This window comes from Balaenoptera musculus, chromosome 12 (assembly GCF_009873245.2).
Source record: "Balaenoptera musculus isolate JJ_BM4_2016_0621 chromosome 12, mBalMus1.pri.v3, whole genome shotgun sequence".
NCBI classification, from domain to species: Eukaryota; Metazoa; Chordata; class Mammalia; order Artiodactyla; family Balaenopteridae; genus Balaenoptera; species Balaenoptera musculus.
The window spans coordinates 70346413-70369888 of record NC_045796.1 but is presented as its reverse complement, the minus strand read 5'-3'; the positions used below and the strand labels follow the sequence as shown (position 1 = coordinate 70369888).

Here is a 23476-nt window from a genome sequence, read left to right as displayed (position 1 = left end):
AAGCCCGTGCACCACAACTACTGAGCCAGCGGTCTAGAGCCTGCGAGCCACAACTACTGAGCCCATGCGCCTAGAGCCCATGCTCCGCAACAAGAGAAGCCACCCAATGAGAAGCCTGCGCACCACAACGAAGAGTAGGCCCCGCTCGCCACAACTAGAGAAAAGCCTGTGCACAGCAACAAAGACCAAACGCAGCCAAAAATAAGAATAATTTTTTTAAAAAAAGAAAATGGAGTGGTCAAGGGACTGGAGGTCTTCTTTATTTTTTTTTTTTGTTGGGGGGTTAGAAGATTCAATATACAATTTTTAAATTTTGGTGTATAGTTGATTACCAGTGTGTTTCAGGTGTACAGCAAAGTGATTCAGTTATACATGTATCTATTTTTCAAATTCATTTCCCATTTAGGTTATTACAGATTATTGAGCAGAGTTCCCTGTGCTGTACAGTAGGTCCTTGTTATCTATTTTAAATATAGCAGAGTGTACATGTCAATCCCAAACTCCCAATCTATCCCTTGCCCCTGGTAACCATAAATTCTCTAAGTCTGTGAGTCTGTTTTTGTTTTGTAAATAAATTCATTTGTATCATTTTTTTTTAGATTCCGCAGGAGGTCTTAATGGTGCCAAAGAGAGGGTATAGTGGGCATAAGGCCAAGAATTAGGTATGAAAGACTAGAGCATTGCAATTTAAGATTTTAGGAGTAATGTAGCACAGTGTCTGGAAATGGCCAGAGAAGTATATTTCTGAATTAGAATGTAGATGAAGGCTGACAGAGTTGAGAAATTGAAACAGCTTTTGGTCTAATTTATTGGATGGACTGTACACAGAAGATGCTGTTAGTAGGAAGTGGTGAAGAAGACTGAGTCCAGTGCTGAAGTCCTAAATTAAGAGATTCAGTGGAGAGCGTGCTTCCAGACTACATGGTACACATAAGGAGTTTTGGAAAGTAGCTTCTTCATGGTATCTTCTTGGCCCAAAAGTCTTGGGAGATCCAGGTTAAGTTAAGATAAAGTTGCAGAATATAAAGATGAGCTTTGAATTCTTTCTTCAAGACCAAGAGTACAGACTAGCAGGAACCTGCTCTATCTAGCTTTCCCAGGCCTGAGTCCCGTGTGTCAGATCTGCTAGTAATAGTAAAACAGTTAATATTATTTGACTAAATTTTACTATGTGCCAGGCACCATGCTAGGAACTTTCCTTGTACTTCCATTTATTCTTTCACCAACTCTAAGAGTTCGGTGCTCTTATCCTCATTTTAAGATGAGGACAGTCTAGGTGTCTTGCCTGAAGATTGCACAGCTAGTATGTGGCAGAGCTGAGAGCTGAAACCAAGCAGACTGACTCCAGAGTTTGTACATCCCTTGATAGGGAGAACACGGGCAGCTACAGGAGCTAACAGGTTGCTCAGTGTCTTTAGCTGGAATGATGTTGTGAAAATTGTCCTGGTAGCTGGAGGGAATTTTCCCCAAGTGATTAGGAAACAGTATTAGGAGATGATTTGTAAATGATACTCCTTTTTTAAGACCCACATTTATGAAATTTTTTCATCTGTAGTTTAATATTGATTCCAAAGGAGGGAAAACCACTTCTGGAAGCCAATCTAGAGCCGTGAAGGTAAGGAACATAGAGGAGCAAAGGGCCCCTACTGGCGATGTTCACTCAGAAACCAAAGGAGCTGAGAGAGAGAAGGAAATGAGAAGCAACTGTGGAGGGCTAGAGTGGATTCTGCCCAGCTCTCTACTCTAGTCAGTGTGTACGGGGAGCCCTATAATTGAGACTGTAGTCAGGGGTTTTGTTTGCTGCCCCCTTAGCTACCAGGTTCTCGTGCTCCCCAGGATAGCTGTGGGTGTGGCAAAAGAATGTTCATTCTGCAAGCTGCACTTGCACAGACTTTAGTGCTACCAGTCCTGGACCCCCTAAGTGCCCCTATCCCACAGGGGAGGTTAGAGAAGAGGAATGGGGCATCAGGGTGGTAATAGTAGCCCTCATGTGCCAAGGTCCCTGCGAAGCAGTGAGGTGTTGAAGTCACAGGGCTTTTGAGGACACGGTGGGTTTCAAACTCTTCAGGAGCAGATCACACCAGGAAATTCTTAGAAATCAGGTACCTAGGAGTTATCCTCACCAGGGGACTGCCCCTCACCCTTGCCAAGTCAAAGTCCTCCCTTTTATACGGAGGCTCCACAGTGTTAAGCAACACCTAGACACTTAGGGATGGGAAGGGGGATGGGATTATACAGAGCATCAATCTCTTACATATTTCTACAACACTTCTGCAATCTATACAACCCAGATGTTCAAACAACTGAAACCTTTTGGTAATTCTTGCTTGTTACCTCCAACCCTACAAAACCACTTTGTTAGCTGGTAAACTCATTACATTTACTTATTTGAAAATTTCAAAAGCATCCTTAATGTATTTGCTAAACCTACTTACAGCTACTTAAAACTGGAGCATTACAAAGTTTTTTCTCAAGTGTATCTGTCCTCAAAGGAAATTTTCTAATCCATGATGGCAGTTGGGTGGTGTTCTAACTTGATTTATACAGTTTAAAGTGTAATTCTCAACCCCTGCTCCATGAGAAGAATAGGAAAATTAGCAACCCTGTTTTATTAAGACAGTGACATATAGGGAAATTAAATGATTTGTGACAGTAAACCTACAAAACAGGTCTCTTGACCCCTGGTTCAGCACGCTTTCTCTCTGTCCTGCTGGTTGAAGGTGTTTCCATTTCAAAGCAGGAGGATGAAGGTGGAGAGTGGCAGGGTTATACAGGGAAAGTTCTCATTGGAAATATGGGAAGCAGTGCCATATACTTATTTTAGTAATAAGGCAAAATTATAAGTTGTCACATGTCATGGCATATGTTGGTGTCTTACACTTTAAAAATAGTTTTTCTAAAAAAAATGTAGTCTACATGTTACCAATATAAAACGAGAAACTGAAGCAACTCTAGTTTCTTCCAACAAAACTTTGATCCCACACCAGTTCCCCAGCCGAAGTAGATGAGCCAGAACTATGAAAGGCAACAGCACCTCTGCTGGAAGTGAAGCAACCAGAAACATCCAGAATGTTCTGTGTGATAATGGTGTGCACTTTCCAACACAAAATAGTGATTGCTTGTGTGTAATCATTGAGCTTTTAACTTGTATTATTGTGCTCCTGTGCTCGCCCGCACCCTCTCTCTCTCTTTCTCTCTCTCTCTCTCTCTCTCTGTTTCTCTCTGTCTCTAAGCTTACAACCCTGACAATGAGAGAAAATCTACATTTCGATTTTAAAACTATAGGCTGGAAGCCAGCATTCCTACAGCCTGGCTATGTTTTGTTTTCTTTTCACTAACCAAACTATAACGTGTAGGCAGCTTTTTTCAGAAGTACAACGGGGAAGCAAAGGGCAGACATGCTCCAGCAGAGCTTTCAAGTCTGATACATTGAATCAGGTGCTCAGTGGACCAGCAGTTTGAGCGCTGAGCTCAAAGATCCTGGAAGGGAGGCTTGGGAACCCAAGACTGAAGTCTGGCTCTATCTAGTAGGACAATGGGTAATATTTAATAATCGTGTCAGACACTGCTCCTGATATGTCCACTCATTTAATCACAACCATAGGAGGTAGCTGGCTGTCACCACCTGACTCATCTATTCCAGGAGACCCATGTGTTCTCACTGAGGTTACCAATCCTAGAATACTGCTTGCAGGGAAATTTATATAGTAGTTATAATAGTATATATGTACATGTACACACACATATGTACGTATACCTCCAGCAGAGAAAGCAGACATTGTAGTAGATTTTATAACCCTGTCAGAGTGGGAAGAGAGACCCTGCCACCATTTGAATTTGGTAAAATCTATATTTAAATCCTGTTATTACCTTGCTTTCCCATCTCTATTAGAGGCGATGTTCATATTGGCTTCACAGGAAAAGTTACATACACTCCTTTTCAGCCATCGTGTATGCGTGTCCTATTCCATAAATATTTAGATGGTTTTTGTGCACTTGTCTCTCAGTGCATGTTTTTTAATTCACTTCACTTGCAGCTGCCAGCATGTGTCTCTCTGACTTAAGGTTTGTAAGCCTTTGCTGGAATGAAGTTGGTCTGGAAGTGAAATTTGAGGTGCAGCTCATTTACCTGCATATAAAATAAGTTTAAAGTGGGTATGTGTGTGTAAACTCCTCCGTTCCAGAGGCTTTGCTGTATGTGCTGGTCAAATGCTGAGTTGCACAGGAGTAAGTGGCCACAAGGTGGCAAGCTAAGACTGGAAAATGTGTGTGTAGCTAAGGTCCAGAAACTGAATCAGGAATTACGTTTTCATTGTTTTTTAAATTATCTCTATAAAGGGCATGGGCTAATATGTGGTGGTCATTTATATTTTTGACTACTTATGATAGTTTGAATAGATATTGGAACAGTTTTAAAAATTGGGAGATGACTATGATATATTAGCTGTTGATTCATTTTAGGATAAATAGGCCACCGTTTACAACGGAAACAGACTAGAGTCACGTTGCAAGGATTATACACATTTTTAACTTTTCCCAAAGCACCAGTCAAAAAATCTTGTTTTGATAAGAAGGTAGTCAGTGCCACCTCTACATGCAAAGGAGACTTGGAAATGTGCCTTTTAAGCTGGGCACGTTGCCACTCCCAACAAAATCAGAATCAGCAAAATCAGAATTAGTTGCCTAATAAAGTAAAACAAACAAACAAACAAAAACTGGGTGCAACACAGTTGGTCATTACATGGAATACGAATATTCCAGAGATCTTTGAAGCTATTTGTACAAGAAGCTTCTGGAAGGCTAGATTTGGAGTTTTAAAAAACCGAATTCTTGCTCTGTCATTTCCTCTAACGTAGGCAAGTCACTTATCATTCTGAGTTGTAGTCTTCTCATTTGTAAGTATTTTTAAGGTTTCTTCCAATTCCAGAATACTATGATTTTTTAGTTTATACAACATAGTTATGCTGTAAATTTCATGAATACATTAATTGCTGCCAGCAACTAGTGTGGATTAAGCCCTTAAGGTATGATGATGAAGGCCTTGGCTCTTGCCTGCATTCAATATGCTCATATTTAGAGGGGGATTAAAAAAAACCAAGCAAATAATATAGGGAGAAGTGATATAATACAGCCATGTATTAATATCTAACATTTAAAAAAATAACCTCTATGTGCCAGTGCTTTGCGTGGATCATCTCATTTAATTCGTTCAGCAACCCTATAAGATAAGTATTATTTATCCCCATTTTATATCAAAAATTTGCTCTCTGATAGAAATATTTGATCCAAACTTTGAAATGAAATCAGAATTTCTCAAGCTGAAGAAAAGAAGAATGAAAACATACAAAACATTGATTATCTTACATGTCACTATAATGCCATGATTTTAAAGAAGGTAAATCTTATAACCATTTCTATGGAACTGCCTAACTTGTTTGTTGTAATGAGGAGTCTTGTTATTGTATAATACATGAAATTTGTTTTTTCAAGGCAATTCTCTATTAATCAGAGATCTTTCTGTGGTATCAGGTTTATATAGTGATATATCCAATATAAAGTCTCACATGCTTTAATCAGCAATCATTAATTGTGATGCAGTTCAAATTAATAGAACATTTCTATATTAGGTAAAAATCTTTATCTCTTTGATGTTCACCCATTGGTCCTGGTTCTCAAATCTTGGAACATGAAATAAGTTATTTGTTTTCCAAGCATTGGGAAAATCATTCCCTATAGTCTGAACACGAACTTCTAGTACAACAGAATTAAGTGAACTTTCTTTCATTAGCGTCATATTACACTGTGTTCATGTTAAGGTGATGGACAGCTAAAACTCCAAGGACTTTACCTCATGAACCGATATCAATCCTGGTCTCATATTAAAATTTTAATCTTGATGCAGAATGATTACTTGTTGCATTTCACCTGACTTGTTCTTTTTTAAATATATTTTTAATTAATTAATTAATTAATTACTTTATTTATTTATTTATTTTGGCTGCACCGCGTCTTAGTTGTGGCAGCGGGCTCTTTGTTGCAGCATGTGGACTTCTTAGTTTCGGCATGTATGTGGGATCTAGATCCCTGACCAGGGATCAAACCTGGGACACCTGCATTGGCAGTGCGGAGTCTTACGCACTGGACCACCAGGGAAGTTCCTCACCTGACTTGTTCTGAACAAAATTCTATTGAGATCTATAAACATGTCTCATTTCTGCCATTCAATATACTGGTCATTTCTTTTGTCTTCAGTAGATAGAAGCGTGCCTTCTGTGTCTTCATCCTAATCAGTAATATGAATGTAGTCAGGAACTGTTTTCGTCTGTAAGTAAAAGAGACTAACAAATCAATGACTTACATCAGGTGGGAGTTAAGTTCTCTTTCACATAACAACAAAAACAAAAGCATGGAGACAGGCGGTGCAGAGCTAATGGCAATTCCATAATGGTGTCAATGTCCCAGGATCTTTCTTTCTGCTCCTTCATCCATAAGGTCTTGCTTCCATCCTCAAAGTCACCTCATGGTAGAAGATGTTCACTGCAGCTCCAGCTATGATGTCTCAGTCAGGAAGAGACGGGGGGAGCAAAAAGCATGCAAGGTAGATCGGCCCCACTTTTTAACTCTCCCCAAAGCATCAGTCACAAAATCTTGTTTTGACAAGAAGGTTGTCACACACTGCTAACTACATGCAAAGGAGACTTGGAAATGGGCTTTTTTTTTTTTTTAAAGCTGGGCACATTGCCACCCCCAACAAAATCAGAATTCTTTTAGGTGGAGAGGAATAAATATTGGATAGATGAAAGATGGAAGAGGCAAGAGGAACACAAACATTTTTTTCCCCAGAAACACTGTGCTGCTCAGTACCAGGGACCTAAGCTGTGGCAACACAAGGATGTGAAGAGGTGAATGAGACACAATTCTCGACCTTGGTCAGAGTCAGTAGTTTTAATATCATCATTAAATTAATGTGATTAGGAGCAATCTTCTCTAAGAAGATTGGCTTATCAGGTTTGCTAATCTTCTACAGAAAGGTCTCAAGTTACTGTACTTACTCTCCTTTGAGATCAATGCTTTTTAATTGAAGGCACTTGGCTAACCTAGTGAGTCATACTTTTAGTAACGGGATTGATGATCATCAATTTAATTAATGACATTTTATAACAAGAATGTGGAAATTGTACTGCTAATATCGTCTCCTCTGCCCCAGTCTTCTGCAGAGTTTTAACAGTGACCTTTCCCTGAGGGCTAGGACTCTGGAGTCCACTTCTTCAACTTCCTGTTGCTCTGCACAGACAAGCAGAGCCTGCCGCAGTTCTCTACCACAGCCATTCTGCCCATCTCCACTCTGACAGGAGACATTAATGTCTGAGAGAAATTTTAAGATAAAAATAAGTTCAAGATAAAAAAGCTAAAACAAGATTTAAAAAACTACATATATCACTTTTGTCTGGACAACATTTTTTCTTTTTTCTTTTAATAGAAAATTAAATCTCCATAGCTGGCGAAGGATCCGATACTTCACCTGTAAGTAGACGGGAATGGTGGCTTATTTGGGTAACATCCAGAACTCATTTCCCATTGCTTTCAGACAGAATTTATGGGTACAGTTATAGGATTTTAAAAGATCATCTTCATCTTCTCAGAATAGGAAGGCTGTTTGTTAAACTCTCTGGCACAGTGAAAACAAGATAGGTCTCTGGAAAATTCTCAGAACTCGCCACAATCACCAATGTCTTTTACAGCTGAAAGAAGATTTGCTTTGTGAGAAAAGACCCAATTTTATATTAAAGAAAGAGCTGCTGGCAGGTCTCTCCCAGAACACCTCCCTTGGGCTTTTGTCATTAAAATTCAATTGAACGCTGACATTTTTTACCTCCACGTGCCCCACCACTGCTTTCCTTCCTCACCAGTTTTTCACAGAGCTGCGAAATGCCCTCTCATTTGTGCTGTGTCATACTAAATATACAAACAAAATAAAATGTAAACTAGGAATACACTAGCATCAGTGTTTAAGGCAAGTGTTACATGCATGTGATGAGATGTGAGCTAGAAAGAGGTGGAGCACTTTGGGGTTTCAATTGCTTTACTTTACTTATTAAAATTTAAGCACTTCCCTGGCGGTCCAGTGGTTAAGACTCCGCGCTTCCACTGCAGGGGTGCGGGTTCGATCCCTGCCGGGGAAGAACCCGCATGCCGTGCAAGCAAAAAATAAAAAATGCTTAAGGCATCTTTGGGAAATAAAGGTAGAGATATTTTTTTTAAAAATTAAAACAAAAGTACATGTGAAACAATGAAAAGATTTATAAAGAAAAAGTTCATCTCTCCTTCTCTTATTGTAACCAGTGTTGACATCCTTTCCCGTCTTTCCTCCTACTGACACAAACATTCTATACGTACACACGTGTAAAAGTTAGGATGCTTGAAGCCTAAGAAGGGAAGGCTAATACAGGAGAAGAGTCATACCTCTTTTTTTCTATTATACAGGAAAGAAATTAATGAAAAACATGATTTTATTAGGACTCTTTTAGTTGCAAGACCCAGAAACCCAATTTAAACCAGTTTAAACAAAAATGGGGAATTTATCTTCGATGTAACTAAACTGCAGAAAGGGTAGGGGTGGAGCCAGTGTCAGGGATAGCAGGATCAAAGAATTCAAACATCCTCAGGTCTTTGCCTTTTTTCCCCTCCCGTCTAGTCTTTGCAGTTTGTCTGTCTGAAGAAAGTTGGCTTAGTTTCCTTGGGAAGACTGGAACCATAGCCACTTGATGCCTAGGCATTCTTCTATCCAAGTACTTGAAAAAAAAATTCCCTCCAGCTCCAATTAGAGGAAACCCTGTGGCCAGGGGCAAAGTCTGTAACCAGAAAGATTCTGGGGAAGAGTGCAAGGGAAACAAAATAATTGCAAGTCAGGAATGGCTTGAGTGAAATTAGAAAGACATCTGTTTAGTGATCTGGGAAGCCTGATGTGGTGAGCAGGTGGTTTAAGGCAGACCTATGGTGATTGTTAACTCTGCTTTTACTAGCTGTGTGTCCCTGAAAAGACTAACTGCCTTTGTGGGTCTCACTTTAGGGGGGTCAAGTGAGGTGATGTAAATACAGGATACAGGTGTGAGATACTCCAACCCGTCTTCACCTCCATGCTCCTTAATGGAAGTGGTAATTTTCTGGAGGCGGGAATTATATCTAAAGATGCACAACACAGTGTCTTGCTTCTATTAATCATTGCTCAATAAATATTTATTGATAAGAGAAAGAATAAAGATGGCAAAATTTAACTGCCAATTTCTCTCAATCAAATGCTTTGGGTCTTCACTGACACCAAGACAGCCTCCAGAATGTTCATATAGGAAACTCAGTTTGTAAATTAATTAAGCTTTAAGAAGAAAAAAATTATTCCCCTTCCTATCTAAACAACTTTATGCATGGCCTTTACCTCCATTACCTTTAAGTCTCCTCTGTACGCAAAGTGGAAAGGCAAGAATGTACATATGCATCCAATCCTTTTAGCTTGAGCAGAGCTTGTTGTCATAACTGAGGTGAAGAGGCTGAGGTCCCCAAAGGCGTTTCGGAAGCAAATTCATCCTCAAACTGAAAAATTCCCTGATGTCCGTTCCAGTTCTGTGCACTAAAACCCTATGTTCTAGATTCCATGCCATGATCAGGGCCTCCAAAACCTTAAACCTCTTTAACCACCTATTACTGTAGAAAAAAATATATGTTCCTTGAAGTCCTTCCTGGTTACCTGAATTTGTGAAGGCTAGCTTTTGTGAAAATACAAACATGTTTTCATGTCACAAGGTGAAGTACAATGGATGCAAGTACCTGAGTCCAGCAGTGACATGTGGTGTAAACTAGAGGAGGGGGACCACAGAGTTCACATCCTCTCTGCTGTGCAGACAGTCTTTAAAACAGATTATGACCGCTGTTGGCAGCATGGTCTGAAGGCTACATAATGACACAAATAACCTTCGTTACGCATGAACTGTACTGAGACATTTTATGTTAAAGAGGGCAGGCTGTGGAAGACATGACATAATTTGTTTTAGTTAAAATTACATTTTTATGCACTTACTTTTTGTTTAAAAAATCCCAGAGGAGAAGAATGATTTCTGAGCTATCTTTACCAGGCAGGGTTGCAAATCCTATTCTAAAATTGTCAGAACAAGTTTTATTTCACAGAATAATCATGCCCAGTGCAGCCAAGTAACGATATCAATGACAGTCAAGTAACACCGCAAAACCACTTCATTTTTATTCTGGAGAAATGCACATATGTTAGAGTATTAAATCCAAGGAGAATATATCTGTGATTTTTTTTTTAAATAGGAAAGTAAAAGAAAGCCATAGTTTTCAAATCAAGTGATAATAAACATATCTTTTTCTTTTTTTTTTACATTTTTTGAACCAATGTAACAGCATAGTACACATTTTACTATCTATTCTAGAAGGAGATGTACTAGCAAATCGTAGGCAAACTATGACATATTGTATAGTACATTGTGAATTCCTGATTGTAAAAAGGTCCAACATATGGAAATTTACAAAGTATTTCATTGTTCTGTGGTTAAAGATAAGTGTTCGGTAACTATCAGGTAGGCATATTCTTTTTCTGGGTCCTCCCCTTGCTCCCTACCAATGTGCTTCTCTCTGTGGGACCTGCCTTCCCTCGTGACTCTAGAATGACCCTTGCAAATGTCTGCTAGTTCAGGCTTAAGTGGAATTATCTCCCAGTAACATTTGTATTTAAGTTGGAGACCAGTAAATGATGGCTTTCTTCCCTTTCCCCTAGTCCACTTATATCCAGGGACACCTAAACTGCAAAGCGTCCTGGGCTTTGTGGAGTTTTCCCCAGGCTGAACCCTCTCACTGAATGTGCTTCTGTGTGCCCCTGGTTAGCTGCTACCCCACCCTCATCATAGTCTTTCTCTACAAAGTTTGAGTAGGGCTGAGTGAGTGGAGCGTTGGCTGCCACTTGGAACGATTGCCAGTGCCTCAATAGTTGCTTGGAGGCCATCACATTTGAAAGAAGTGTCACTTTTTATATTTTCCAGTTGATAGATCTAAGCACTTAGAAGAATGCTGTTAGTTGGCTTTCTTCAGACTAAGTTGCAATTAACTATTCAAACACAACTCATGTAGGGTTCATGTGGATGAACCCTACCACCAAACAATGAGACCTCTGTCTAGTATATACAACTGAGCACATATTGAAAATTTAAAAAATTCCTCCCAAGTGACATTAAGGCTGACACCCTTTGTTTTCCAAGGAAGCCTATGTCTACTTCAGAGGGATGCGGGTTTGCTTTAAGCCTCTTGTGTGCCACAGAGTACCTTTGTTTCCCCTCCCTGGGCTGTGCTCATGGCTGAGTCTAAACGGTGCTTCTGGAGCAAGGGAGGGGCCCCCATCTCACCATATTTAACATATCTGAGGTTGTGGCACTCACACACTGAGGACTTGAGTTTTTTAGAGTATTTTTGGAGACAGCACTTAATAAAACACTTGAGGACCAAAAAACTCAGTTCAGTGAAATTCAACACAATGCACAGGCATGAGGTAATGACCAAGAAGAGGATGAAAATTGTTTTCTCCGTGGGTTTGGAGACGAAGCAGTCCACAGTGTTGGGACAAGGCTTCAGATCACACTGCATAAAGTAGGGAACACTAAAGCCACCATAGAGCTTGTAAAATAAAACCAGGAAGCCAATTTCAAAACCAGTTTTAACAATGAGGCTGATAAGGTAAGTGTACCACAGGCCCCCATCCATGGTGCCTGGGCTGACATAGAGTTTCTTCCTGTGCCTTTTCTCTCTACCCTCGCGATAGGCTACATGTAGAACCACCAGAAGTGAAGGCGTGGAGACCATGATCAGTTGTAAGGCCCAAAGTCTGACCTGGGAGATGGGGAAGAAGTAGTCAAAACACACATTTTCACAACCAGGCTGTCTAACGTTGCACTCAAACTCTTTCTGCTCATCTTTCCACACATGCTCTGCCGCCACCATGTAGACCAGCAAACGGAAGATGAACATGACAGCCAGCCAGATCCACCCGATCCCAGTGGAGTATTTATTTACTCCACTCAGGAGGTCTCTGAGGAACATCCAACTCATGACTTAGGTTCAAAAGAAGGCAATATTCTGCAAAAGAAAACAGTTTCATCATGATTCATTTACTTCTATTCCATTGATCATTTCTACTGTCTTACTCGTAGATTATGGAATTATGGAAGATAAACTTGACTTTTTGCATTATTACAACCCTGGATGTTCAGGGCTCTCTAAGAATCCCATAGGATATGCTCGCTTTCATACAAGGAGATGACACGGCTGGTCCACAGGACGTAAATGAGCCCATGCCCAGTTTAATTTGGAATTTGGTTTGTCATCCCACACACACTAGCCCATTCCCAAACAAATCCTTCTACTTTATTGCTTCTCTCTAAGGATGGTTGGGCTCTATGGCTGATCTAGAAAGAATTAGATATGAATCCCAAGGTGACCTTGGTACCTTGAGATATCCCTCCCATGCCAGCTTCTCTTTTTTTTTAATGTTCTTTTTTTAATTGAAGTATAGTAGATTTACAATATTGTGTTAGTTTCAGGTGTACAGCAAAATGATTCCGATATATATTTATTTCAGGTTATTTTCCATTATAGGTTATTACAAGATACTGACTATAGTTCCCTGTGTTCTACAGTAAATCCTTGTTGCTAATCTATTTTATATATGGTTGTGTGTGTCTGTTAATCTCAAACCCCTAATTTATCCCTTCCCACCCTTTTCCTTTTTGGTAACCATAAGTTTGTTTTCTATGCCTGTGAGTCTATTTCTGTGTATTAATTTTTGGATTCCACACATTGAAGTTGTATCTCTACTCACCTTCTCTAATTTGTCAGTGCCCATCCCTAATCCTTAAAGGTTATTCCCTGTCCCTACCGCCTCCTGTGTTCCGTATCTCATCCCAGCTGCTTGCCTACAATTTGATAGTGAGAAGTGAGCCTCTCCACTATGAACTCCCTCAAACTCATGCTCCCTTATCCCTCCAGATCTACTTACATCGGTGCCCAACTTACCTTCTTTACCCAGTTTGGAGGGAGAGGGTTGGTCTCTTTCACCTCAAAATGGTCATTCCAGCTCTAATCCCATTCTTGATCTACCCATTTCCCCTGTTCTGAATTCTGTATCTTCACCCTCTACTGCCCCTTCCTCTCAGTGTATAAACGTGCTGAAGTGTTGTCCATTTTTAGTGGGGGATTCTTCATAGCTTCTCTTTCTGGCAACCTCTATCTTTATCCCTTATTTCTACTTCCTCAACTATTATTTACTCATCAACTCACTGAGTCTAGTTTTTCTTCTCAGCATTGCACTTAACTTCAACTACCTCTCAATTACCAAGTGTTCTGGACACTCGAATCTCCTTTAATTTTCCTGTGATGTTTGATACTGTTGCCTGCACTTGTGTTTTTGAAACTCTTTCAGCCTTGATTTCCATACCATTCTCCCTGCTCTTTCTGTTATTCTGATCCTCTTGATTGTACCATCTTAGCTGTCTTTGCTCAGCCCTGAACAGCTCTGTCCTCTGCTCTTTTCTCCCTCCATATGCTCTCCCTGCAAAACCTCATGCATTCCTACAGATGCAACTACTGCTTTCAGGTTCTTGTTTCCCAAATCTTAGGCTCCTCCCCAGACTTCCAGATCTCACTGCCTCCTGGCTATTATCTAAATATCCTACAGGCATCTCAAACTTGATATGTCTGTAGTTCAATGTATTATCTCCTCTGCCCTTTGATTTCCTTATGTGGTTAAACAGCATCACTAACGCCCAAGCACCCAAGTCAGAAATCTTATATTCATCCTAGATGCCTCTCTCACAACCGTTTTAAAATTGCTCATCAAGTTCTTCCGATTCCTCCTAAATATCTCTCAAATTCACTTCCAAGTCACTGCTGAGCTCTCTCTCACCCATACAGCCCTCCCACTGCTTTCTACATCCGGTCTCAGCATCTCCTCCATTCCCCTCCTAGTACACCCTCAATGCTGCTCAATTCTCTTGCGCCCCTCTCCGTCTCTTTTGCTCTTTACCCTACAAAAGCGGATAGGAAGCTAGGGAGCCTTCTTTTTCATCTCAGCGACATTGTCTTTCTCACACTCTCGGCTTCCATTTTGTCATATAACTGAACTCCATGGGCTGGGCAGTGATTTTTGTTTGTTGAGCCTACAGTGTGCTCAGCCTTCTCTGTTTAGTGCTCTTTTTGAGTTGGTCTCTCACAACCAGCCTGGAAAGTGGGGTTTTTGTTGGTTTGTTTATGGTGGCGGTTGTGTTGTTCTTTCAGATGAGAAAGCAGACTCTGAAAAATAAAGCCACTTCCCAAGGTCACAAAAATAAGAGGCAAAGCAGGGTTCAAATCCAATTTTCGTTACTCTAAAACAGAGTTTCTCAACAGCGGCACCATTGACATTTTGGGCTGGATAATTCTTTGTTCCAGCAGCTGTCCTGTGCATTGTAGGCAGTTTAACAGCATCCCTGGCTTCTCCCAGCTAGATGTCAGTAGCACCACCTCCCACCCTATTTGTGACAACCGGAAATGTCTCCGGACAATTCCAAATGTACACTGGGGAGATGTAGCAAAATCTCTCCAGTTGAAACCATTGCTCTTAACTCTCTAGTGCAATCAGAAGATGTAGACTGGAGCTCCAGGTCTGCCGCTAAGATACTTCATGATTTCTCAGGTGAAAACCTTGCCATTTCAGGCCCTATCTGCTATTACAAAGATGGATTACTTCTTGCCTTCTCTATAGACTCTGCCAAAGGACCATCATGGAAATGATGATGTGAGGGGAACCAGGGGGTAAAGAAAATGGGGATATTGTGATAGTAGCATTCCTGCCAGAGCACATCACATGATCTCGTCCAGAGGGAACATTATGTAACAAGCCCACATGCTAGAACCCTGAGGAGGTGCATGAAGGTTAAGAGGTATTTTCAGAGACAACAAAGACACATGTACACAATGCCCTATTCAGCAGGGAATAAATACCTCAGTGTCCTTGGTTTTCAGAACACAAACAAAATTGTATTAAATAAAAAGGATTCTCAAATCCACCTGAAAGGTAAGCATCTCCATGAATTATTAAAACAAAGCCCCAAAGATTAAAAAGGGGACAAAAGGGTCTTATGTTTCTCTATGACATGTGTCACTGGGCATTTGTCTGTATTACTCAGGAGGATGTTTATGTAATGTTGCAAAATATTTAAAAGTACCCTGTTGGACATTTCAGAGAACGGATAAAGGTAAGAGATTTTCTTTTTTTTCAAAAAGAAAAGTAGTAAGAAAGTGACTGGTGTTTGAATAGGATCAGAAGACTGACGCCATCAAATGTGTCAGGACTATGAATTTCATCTGACTAATGTCCATCCTATTTTGAAGTTCTCTACTGATGGAAAGGCAATGGCTTTTCTCAGGAGGGAGGGGTGTTCTAATATGAGTTCACTTTTAACAGGGGTGGTTTACCATAGCGGATAACAGCCTGAACGCAGTGTTGGACTCCTTGGGTTCAAGTCCAAGTTCATCTGTGATAATAATAGTACCTACCTCATGGGGCTCAAAACAGAGACTGACACACGGTAGGTGCTCAGTAAGCATTATCATTATAATTTTTAGTTTTTCCATTAAAAACCTTTTCTTGGAGTCAAAGTGAAGTCTTTCCAATTGCAAGGTAAGTATATATATATATATATATATACATATGTATATATATATATATATATATATATTTTTTTTTTTCTCTAGCTCTGTTCCTATGAAGGATAATAGTTAGGAATCTCCCAGTAATAGCCCTTTAAGCATTTGAAAGCAGTGAAATCATCAGCTCAACATTTTTATCTCTTAATAATGTAGATTGTCTCCTTATTTTTAAAAAGGGTCTTTAATTTATCCCTTTTATTAAATTACTAAGGATTACTCTCAATTTTTAAAGAGTTTCCGTTTACCATGTCTAATGTACAAATTATCCTATGACTCTCTCCTTTCTCTTAAGAAGCAGCAGTTAACTGCATAGGAATTTAGTTTGGAAAACATAAATATTTTCAGAAAGTAAAATATTCAATATTCCAATATCAGTAATAATTTTGGAAATTGGAAATTTCCCCCAAACATTTGATCTAAATTAATTTTGTCTGTTATGTATTACAGACAAAATAAGTTGAACAGAGTTCTGTGGAATATAAGTGAAGTGTGTATTGGGAAATAATGTGCATGTGTACGTTTCTCTAGGGGGAGTGGATTTAAAGAGGCTGGGAAGGAAGGTTGGAACTTATATTCTGGAGGGCTTTGAACACATTTTTATTTTTAACATCTTTATTGGAGTATAATTGCTTTACAATGGGGTGTTAGTTTCTGCTTTATAACAAAGTGAATCAGCTATACATGTACATATATCCCCATATCTCCTCCCTCCCACCTTCCCTATCCCACCCCTCTAAGTGGTCACAAAGCACCGAGCTGATCTCCCTGTGCTATGCAGCTGCTTCCCACTAGCTATCTGTTTTACATTTGGTAGTGTATATCTGTCCATGCTACTCTCTCACTTTGTCCCAGCTTACCCTTCCCACTCCCCGTGTCCTCAAGTCCATTCTCTACGTCTGCGTCTTTATTCCTGTCCTGCCCCTGGTTCATCAGAACCATTTTTTTTTTAGATTCCATATATATGTGTTAGCATACAGTATTTGTTTTTCTCTTTGTGACTTACTTCACTCTGTATGACAGACTCTAGGTCCATCCACCTCACTACAAATAGTTCAAATTCATTTCTTTTTATGGCTGAGTAATATTCCATTGTATATATGTGCCACATCTTCTTTATCCATTCATCTGTCAATGGACACTTAGGTTGCTTCCATGTCCTGGCCATTGTAAACAGAGCTGCAATGAACATTTTGGTACATGACTCTTTTTGAATTATAGTTTTCTCAGGGTATATGCCCAGTAGAGGGATTGCTGGGTCGTATGGTAGTTCTATTTTTAGTTTTTTAAGGAACCTCCATACTGTTCTCCATAGTGGCTGTATCAATTTACATTCCCACCAACAGTGCAAGAGGTTTCCCTTTTCTCCACACCCTCTCCAGCCTTTATTGTTTGTAGATTTTTTGATGATGGCCATTCTGACTGGTGTGAGGTGATACCTCATTGTAGCCCTGATTTGCATTTCTCTAATGATTAGTGATATTGAACACATTTTAAAGAAGTTTATTCTTTGTTCTGTGAAAAAAAATGGGAGTGAGAAGAAGTTGCTGGGACAATCAGATTTCCACATGCAAAAGAATGAAGTTGGATCCCTTCCTCACGCCATTAAAAAAATTTAACTCAAAATGGATCAATGACAAAAATATAAGAGCAAAACGCATAAAACTCAAAATCCTCCACCAGCTATTCTAAGGTTCTACTAACTGATTAAGAGAAATTAAGAATAGTATCACAGGCCTCCATAAAACATGACGTCCTGGGGTGAGAGCACTGTCAAGCTAAATTAAGTAACTCAGAATTTGGAGACAAATACCTCCTTTGAGTGTGAAATGAGTAAAAAACATCATGGGATGTTATTTATAGAAGAAACCCACCCCAGAGAGATAATCTGTCCTGTATTCCTGGGATAACCTGGAAAAATACTAGAAAGTTGGTAGATATGTAGATTGAAGGGTGTAAGATTATGCAAGACTTCGAACATCAAGAAGAGAATTGGAGGGCTTCCCTGGTGGCGCAGTGGTTAAGAATCCACCTGACAATGCAAGGGACACGGATTCGAGGCCTGGTCCGGGAAGATCCCACATGCCACAGAGCAACTAAGCCCGTGCGCCACAACAACTGAGCCTGTGCTCTAGAGCCCGTGAGCCACAACTACTGAGCCCACATGTCACAACTACTGAAGCCCGCGGGCCTGGAGCCCGTGCTCCACAACAAAGACAAGCCACCGCAATGAGAAGCCCGCACGCTGCAATGAAGAGTAGCTCCTGCTTGCTGCAACTAGAGAAAGCCCGTGCGCAGCATCGAAGACCTAATGCAGCCAAAAATAAATAAATTTAAAAAAAAAAAAAAGGAAGAGAATTGGAAACTTTTTTCCAATCATAGCAACCAGAAGGTACCTGAGTAAAGTGGGTAGTAAATGAAGAAACAGAGAGAAGATAACCAACCATGTGGTCCTGTGAGTGGCATCAAGACATGGCAGCAAAGGTTCACAAAAAAGTAGAGGTCTGGGTGAAAGATAGGTGAACAGAAACGACCTAAAATGACATGGACCTGCTAAGAGTCTACACAGTTCTCTGGGTAGGGAGAACACAGTAATGTGCAGACACCACTCTCTCTTCTGCAACTGAGGATCCTGGGTTTTCTGGGACAATCCCTATTGCAAACATGCTGAGCTATTGTCAGAGCTAGTGAGAACATGTGCAAGTCTTAGGTTTAAAAAAATGAGTCTCAATAACCATCTGGTAGGACAAGGATAGCTAATGCATCTGGCTCCCATACATCCTGGATTAAATGTCCATTACAATTATTTGATTCTCATTACTCCAAGTGACCAAGCAACCTTCTGAGGAATTGTTTTCTTGCTGAGATTCCTTAAGCTGTGCAATGAAGTCCTCCTGAGATTAGATGCAAGACTTCCAGTCCCTGGAGAGGTGCTTTACAAATCAGGCTTCCTGGGGCTTGGTTAACGTGGATGAGTCCCTTAGGGATGACTCCACTCAGGGTGAACTAACTATACACCTGAGCTTCTGAGCCTTTGGGCCTGAGCACCAGCCCGCCCGTTCTTCTCTTATTGCAGGATGAGCCTTTGCCATGCCAGCAACTTCTAGCCACACAGGAGGCTTCACTTCTTGTGTGGTTCAGGCATCTGGAAGCAAGTGCCCTCTCTGGGCTCTGAATGGGCACAAACACTGTCCAAGAAACCCTGGCACTGCCAGGAGCCGGGGACCTGCTCTGTCGTTACCAAGGAGTGCTGTTTTGAAACTTGCATTAGAGGGGCACCAGATATCGAATGCCACACACACCACTGGTGACAAGCCCTGAAAAAGCCATCAGCCTCCATACCCAGCTTCTTTCACTTCTCAGTAATAATAATACCTTGGATATTATTATCCCTGGATAGTGCTTGACCGTTTCCAAAACATCTCACAGCCTCTCATCTGACCCCCACCCCATCTTCTGTAGTAGGCAGTGTGTGGTAGGACCCTTAATGCAGTGATGAAGAAACCAAAACTCAGGGAAGTGGCTTGTCCACAACGCGCAATAATCAGTAGAAAATCCAGCAGCAGAAGCCAGGTCCTGCAGGATGGGTCTCCAGCTCCCCCTGGAGCTGATTTCTGTCCAACCTTGCACACAAATCATTTAACCCCCAAAGAAAACAGTTTCCTCTCAAGGACCTCTTTCCATCTCTGAGGCCCATAGAACGTGCTGACACGTGTGAACACTTTAACCCCTTGTTCGATTATAAGGCATTTTCATTTTTAGAGATGGCCTATTTGGGAAATGCCAAAAGCAGAAAGTTTCTCAACCCAGGACCTGTGGCCCCTGAAGGGCTGTTGTTAGATTCTCAAGGGTCTATGAGAAGAGTTTGTGTGTGTGCTTTCGGTCTAGGATCTTCAAACAGGCAAACAAAAGCACCGCTGAATGACCAGCTCATAACAAGGGCTGCCCCAGGATTTCAGCGCTCACATTTACGTGTTTGGCAAACTACACAGCCTTCAGGCCAAATCCAGCCCACCACCTGTTTTGTAAATAAAGTTTTTTGGGACACAGCCATGCCCATTCATTTACTATTGTCTTTGGGCGGCTTTTATGCCAAAACAGCAGAGTTGAGTAGTTGCAATAGAGATAAAACTGCTCTCAAAGCCTAAAATATTAACTATCAGGCCTTCTGCAGAAAACATTTACTGACCTCTGATATATATAAATTATGTTTAAAAGCATCTTGGAACCAAGTTGCAGAACTTTAACCACCTAGGCCTGTGAGCAGCAGCACGGAATGGGTTGTGCTCAGGAAAAAGCCACATGAAGCCACAGGGAGAGGCGCGGGAACCAAGGTGCTGGTGGCTGGAACGGGGACCGGTGGTGGAAGAAGCAGCCAGGACCAGCTTGACGCGTCAAGCAGGCCCATCCCAAGGGCTCTGCCGTCAGAATCCCATCCTCGCCGTGAGTAGCGATTTCATTTCAGCAAAACGACATCTTTGGTCTGCTAAACTTTAATTAGTTTAAATTTAATTTATTGGTTTCGCAACGTTTGGTTTTTCTTTTGTAAATATAGCCCCATAAAAGCCGTAAGTCTAAAGATTAGCCTGTAGATGTAAAATTATTTTACGCCTGATTTTATGTTTTATACATATCAATAACAGTATAGTAAAACTTGAATTGTCAATACTGAGGGTCCACAAGCAGTGCTGAGTAGAACAGTACCCACCCAGGCTGACACGTGTCCACGTGCACCACGTGCCTGGGATTTCATTTTCCCGTGTGAATAAAGGCGTTGCCATTTTCAGAGGACCCCCCTCTTAGGAACAGTGCAAAGGTTGTCCTCAGGCCACACAGAAAAGGCTACTGAAAGGTCCTGAGCTGTGCCTCTGTGCTCCCATCACCTCACTTACATCAGTCCACACCTGCTCAGGCCAGGCTTTTGCCCTGGTCACAGGCTCCCGAAGCCCTTGTCACCCACACGTTCCAAACGGGCAACTTTACTTAGCGGCAGCACATCCAGAAAGGGCATCTGTGATGCGGCGCAAAACTGAAGAGCAGTATGTCTAGGTTTGTCATAATTAGGATCCCTTCCCTGAGGGAAACTTTTGGGAAAGAGGTAACGACCACCCAATTACAAGAAATGGCATTTTCCCAGTAAATAAACAAATCCTACCATAAGAGAAATAAGCTTAACTTACCTCTTGACACAGATGTGAAGATTAAAAAGAAATCCAGTCCGCTGCTCATTCCATTTAAAAAACCATGAGTTGATTATATCATTTCCCTGAGAGGGAACTGGTGTTTTAAGCTGAGGAAAATGGAGTCCAGTGGTTTCCAAGGTAGCGTAAGCGGAACAGGTGTAACCTGATCATTTGTTTTGGCTCATAACTTCGATGCGAATTCTTATGTCTCTGCTGTTTAAAATATATGTTACAAGAGAACTGAAACTGAAAAACCAATTCAAAGCCACTGATGTACACACAGTTCATTGAACATGCCTTTTTATAAAACCTTGTCATTATCTAAGCAAAGAAGCTGGGACAATGAGGGAGGGTGTTTCATCTTTTTAAATGATTTCCCAAGGTTATTTATCAAAAGCCATCTACGGGGGGAAAAATAGGCAAAAGAACAATTTAAGTCAATCTATCTTTAATGAGCTTATTTTAACTTCACTTCATGGGTCATAATCTTAGAAATCCAGAAAGTAAAAAGCATAGTAAACATCACTTTTCTAAACCCAGGAAGCATTGATAACAGACATTTTCTATGTATATCACAAACAGAAAGAAAAAGTACTTTATCTTTTTATGGAGCCATTTCTAGGCATGAGTTTAGCTAAAATTAAAGACGTGCAGAAATGAAAATGAAACCCTTTTTCTTTTGGAATAAGAATAACTTAGAAACAGAATTTTACAGTTGGAAATGATATTAGATGTCATGAAATTGAATGCCTTCATTTTAGAGATGAGAAAACAGAACCACTGAGAGCAACCTGTTGCAGGTCCCAGAGCCAGTATATGAAGTGTAGAAAAGAGCTGGGCAGGAAACCCAAGCCCCAGACTTTTGCACTGTCATAGCCACCTCCACAGACCAGGTGGATTTCAGTTCTCCCTTACTGCTCTTAACATTCGTGACCTTTAAAATTATTCCATATATTCATATATTTAATCCAAAATTCAAAGAGGACTGCAGTTTATTTTGAAAAAACATTGATCTACATTATTAATTATCCTACTGGATAATTACTGGATAAACCTCTTCCATACCCAATAAAGCAAATCTTGTTTGATTTGGTTTTGTTTTAACAGAGAGATCCCAGGATCCTAGAATACTGACCCAGTTTCCAAAGAGTTGATATCACGATAAGATCCCAAAGCCTTATCTCTGGAATTGATCATCCCTTTTAGTTTCCATTCCTTTGTTTAGCACTTATCAAACTTCATCCATGACCTTAAAACGTTACCTGATTGTACTGAGACAACTTCTGCCAGGAATAGTTGGACTGAGGTGGTTTGTTGTTAGGGCAACCTTCAGGGTGGCCTTACTGAATCCCCAAGCACTAATGATTCAGAAGATCCCAGCCTTCCAATAAGGTTAGCACTAACCCAAACAAAGGTAGCATTCGATGACCCAGTATGGCAGAGGTGTAGTTTTCTAGACGAAGGTCCCTGTCCTCAAGGATCATGTAGCATCTTGCACACAAGCTAGGGGAGGGAGAAATTGCTGGGCCTAGGGGGCTATCAGGAGAGGTTCTATAGAAGAAGAGGATGTGGGTTGTATCTTTGTGGAGCAAGAGGCAAGAACATGGATGTGTCCTGGACACAGTGCCTCTGATGAACCTGACACCTTCTCAGTTATGCTCACGATGCTTTCAGTGTTTTTGACAAAGAGATTTCATTCTCCCCCCTCCATTTTTTGTTTGGAAGAAGTAAACATAATAAGGACTGCAAAAGGAGTGATGTGTTGTAGCAGAAATAACACCATCTTGAAGTCAGAAAGCTAAGGGTGGGGAGAGGTAAGAGAAGCCAGAGCTGGAAAGAGAATGGAATGAATGCTGTTTGTTCACCTTGTTCTCCTCTGCTTTCTCTTCACTGTGAGAATGTGTCCCTGCAGGACGTCAGCATGAGCAGAGCCCGGAACACGGAGGCAGTATAAGTCAGAGCCTTCAAATGGCCAGCGTGGCCCCCTGGATGAACCACACAGGGGTGGAGGCTGCAGGAAAACCTGCTTGAGGATCGCTGTGTTAACAAAGACAACAGAGGTGTGTCGAATGCAGAGCCATATGAGAAGAACACGACCAAGGTCTAAGCGTTAACATCACAGCTGGCGGCAGTGATGGACGTATAAGCACTCCTGTGCATTGGGAACACTCACGCACAGAGTACTGTGCTCTGAACTTGACCTTTATTGTTTCTTAGCATAATGTCTCTTCCAAGGGAGGTCAGGAGTCTTTTCTCCTCACTTTAGACAGAGCTGGAGCACTGCGTTTTTTTCTGGCCTCCGTAAGACCTTTGACAAGCTCAAGTAGGTCTACAAGACAGTGACCAGGGTGGAGAGGGTGTCTCTAAACAAGCCTTGAAAATATGGATTGGAGGTATTTAGCCTGGAGAGGCAAGGTTCAAGGGAGTTACTTATCAGAATTTGTGTCAATTCTCTATTAAAATGTTTTTTTGCAACAGTACAGATCCCATAGACCGGAGTTCAGACAAACCAGGGTTGGAATCCCGGACCTGTTTTTTTTTTTTTTAAT

General features: G+C 40.9%; 1 protein-coding gene across 1 annotated transcript; it reads right to left on the bottom strand.

Moving 5' to 3' along the window:
* Positions 1-10710: 10710 nt before the first annotated feature.
* GJB7 (gap junction protein beta 7) lies at positions 10711-13135 on the bottom strand. The gene is made up of 2 exons (XM_036871952.1): positions 13075-13135; positions 10711-12138 (listed from the first exon to the last, which is right to left on the bottom strand). Exon 2 carries the CDS (start codon positions 12109-12111, stop codon positions 11305-11307), a length of 807 nt encoding a protein of 268 aa, XP_036727847.1. The 5' UTR covers positions 12112-12138; positions 13075-13135; the 3' UTR covers positions 10711-11304.
* Between the last annotated feature and the right edge of the window lie 10341 nt (positions 13136-23476).

Bases quoted from the DNA above. Each gene is read 5' to 3' on its own strand.
- GJB7 (XM_036871952.1), bottom strand. From the start codon at position 12,111: ATGAGTTGGATGTTCCTCAGAGACCTCCTGAGTGGAGTAAATAAATAC.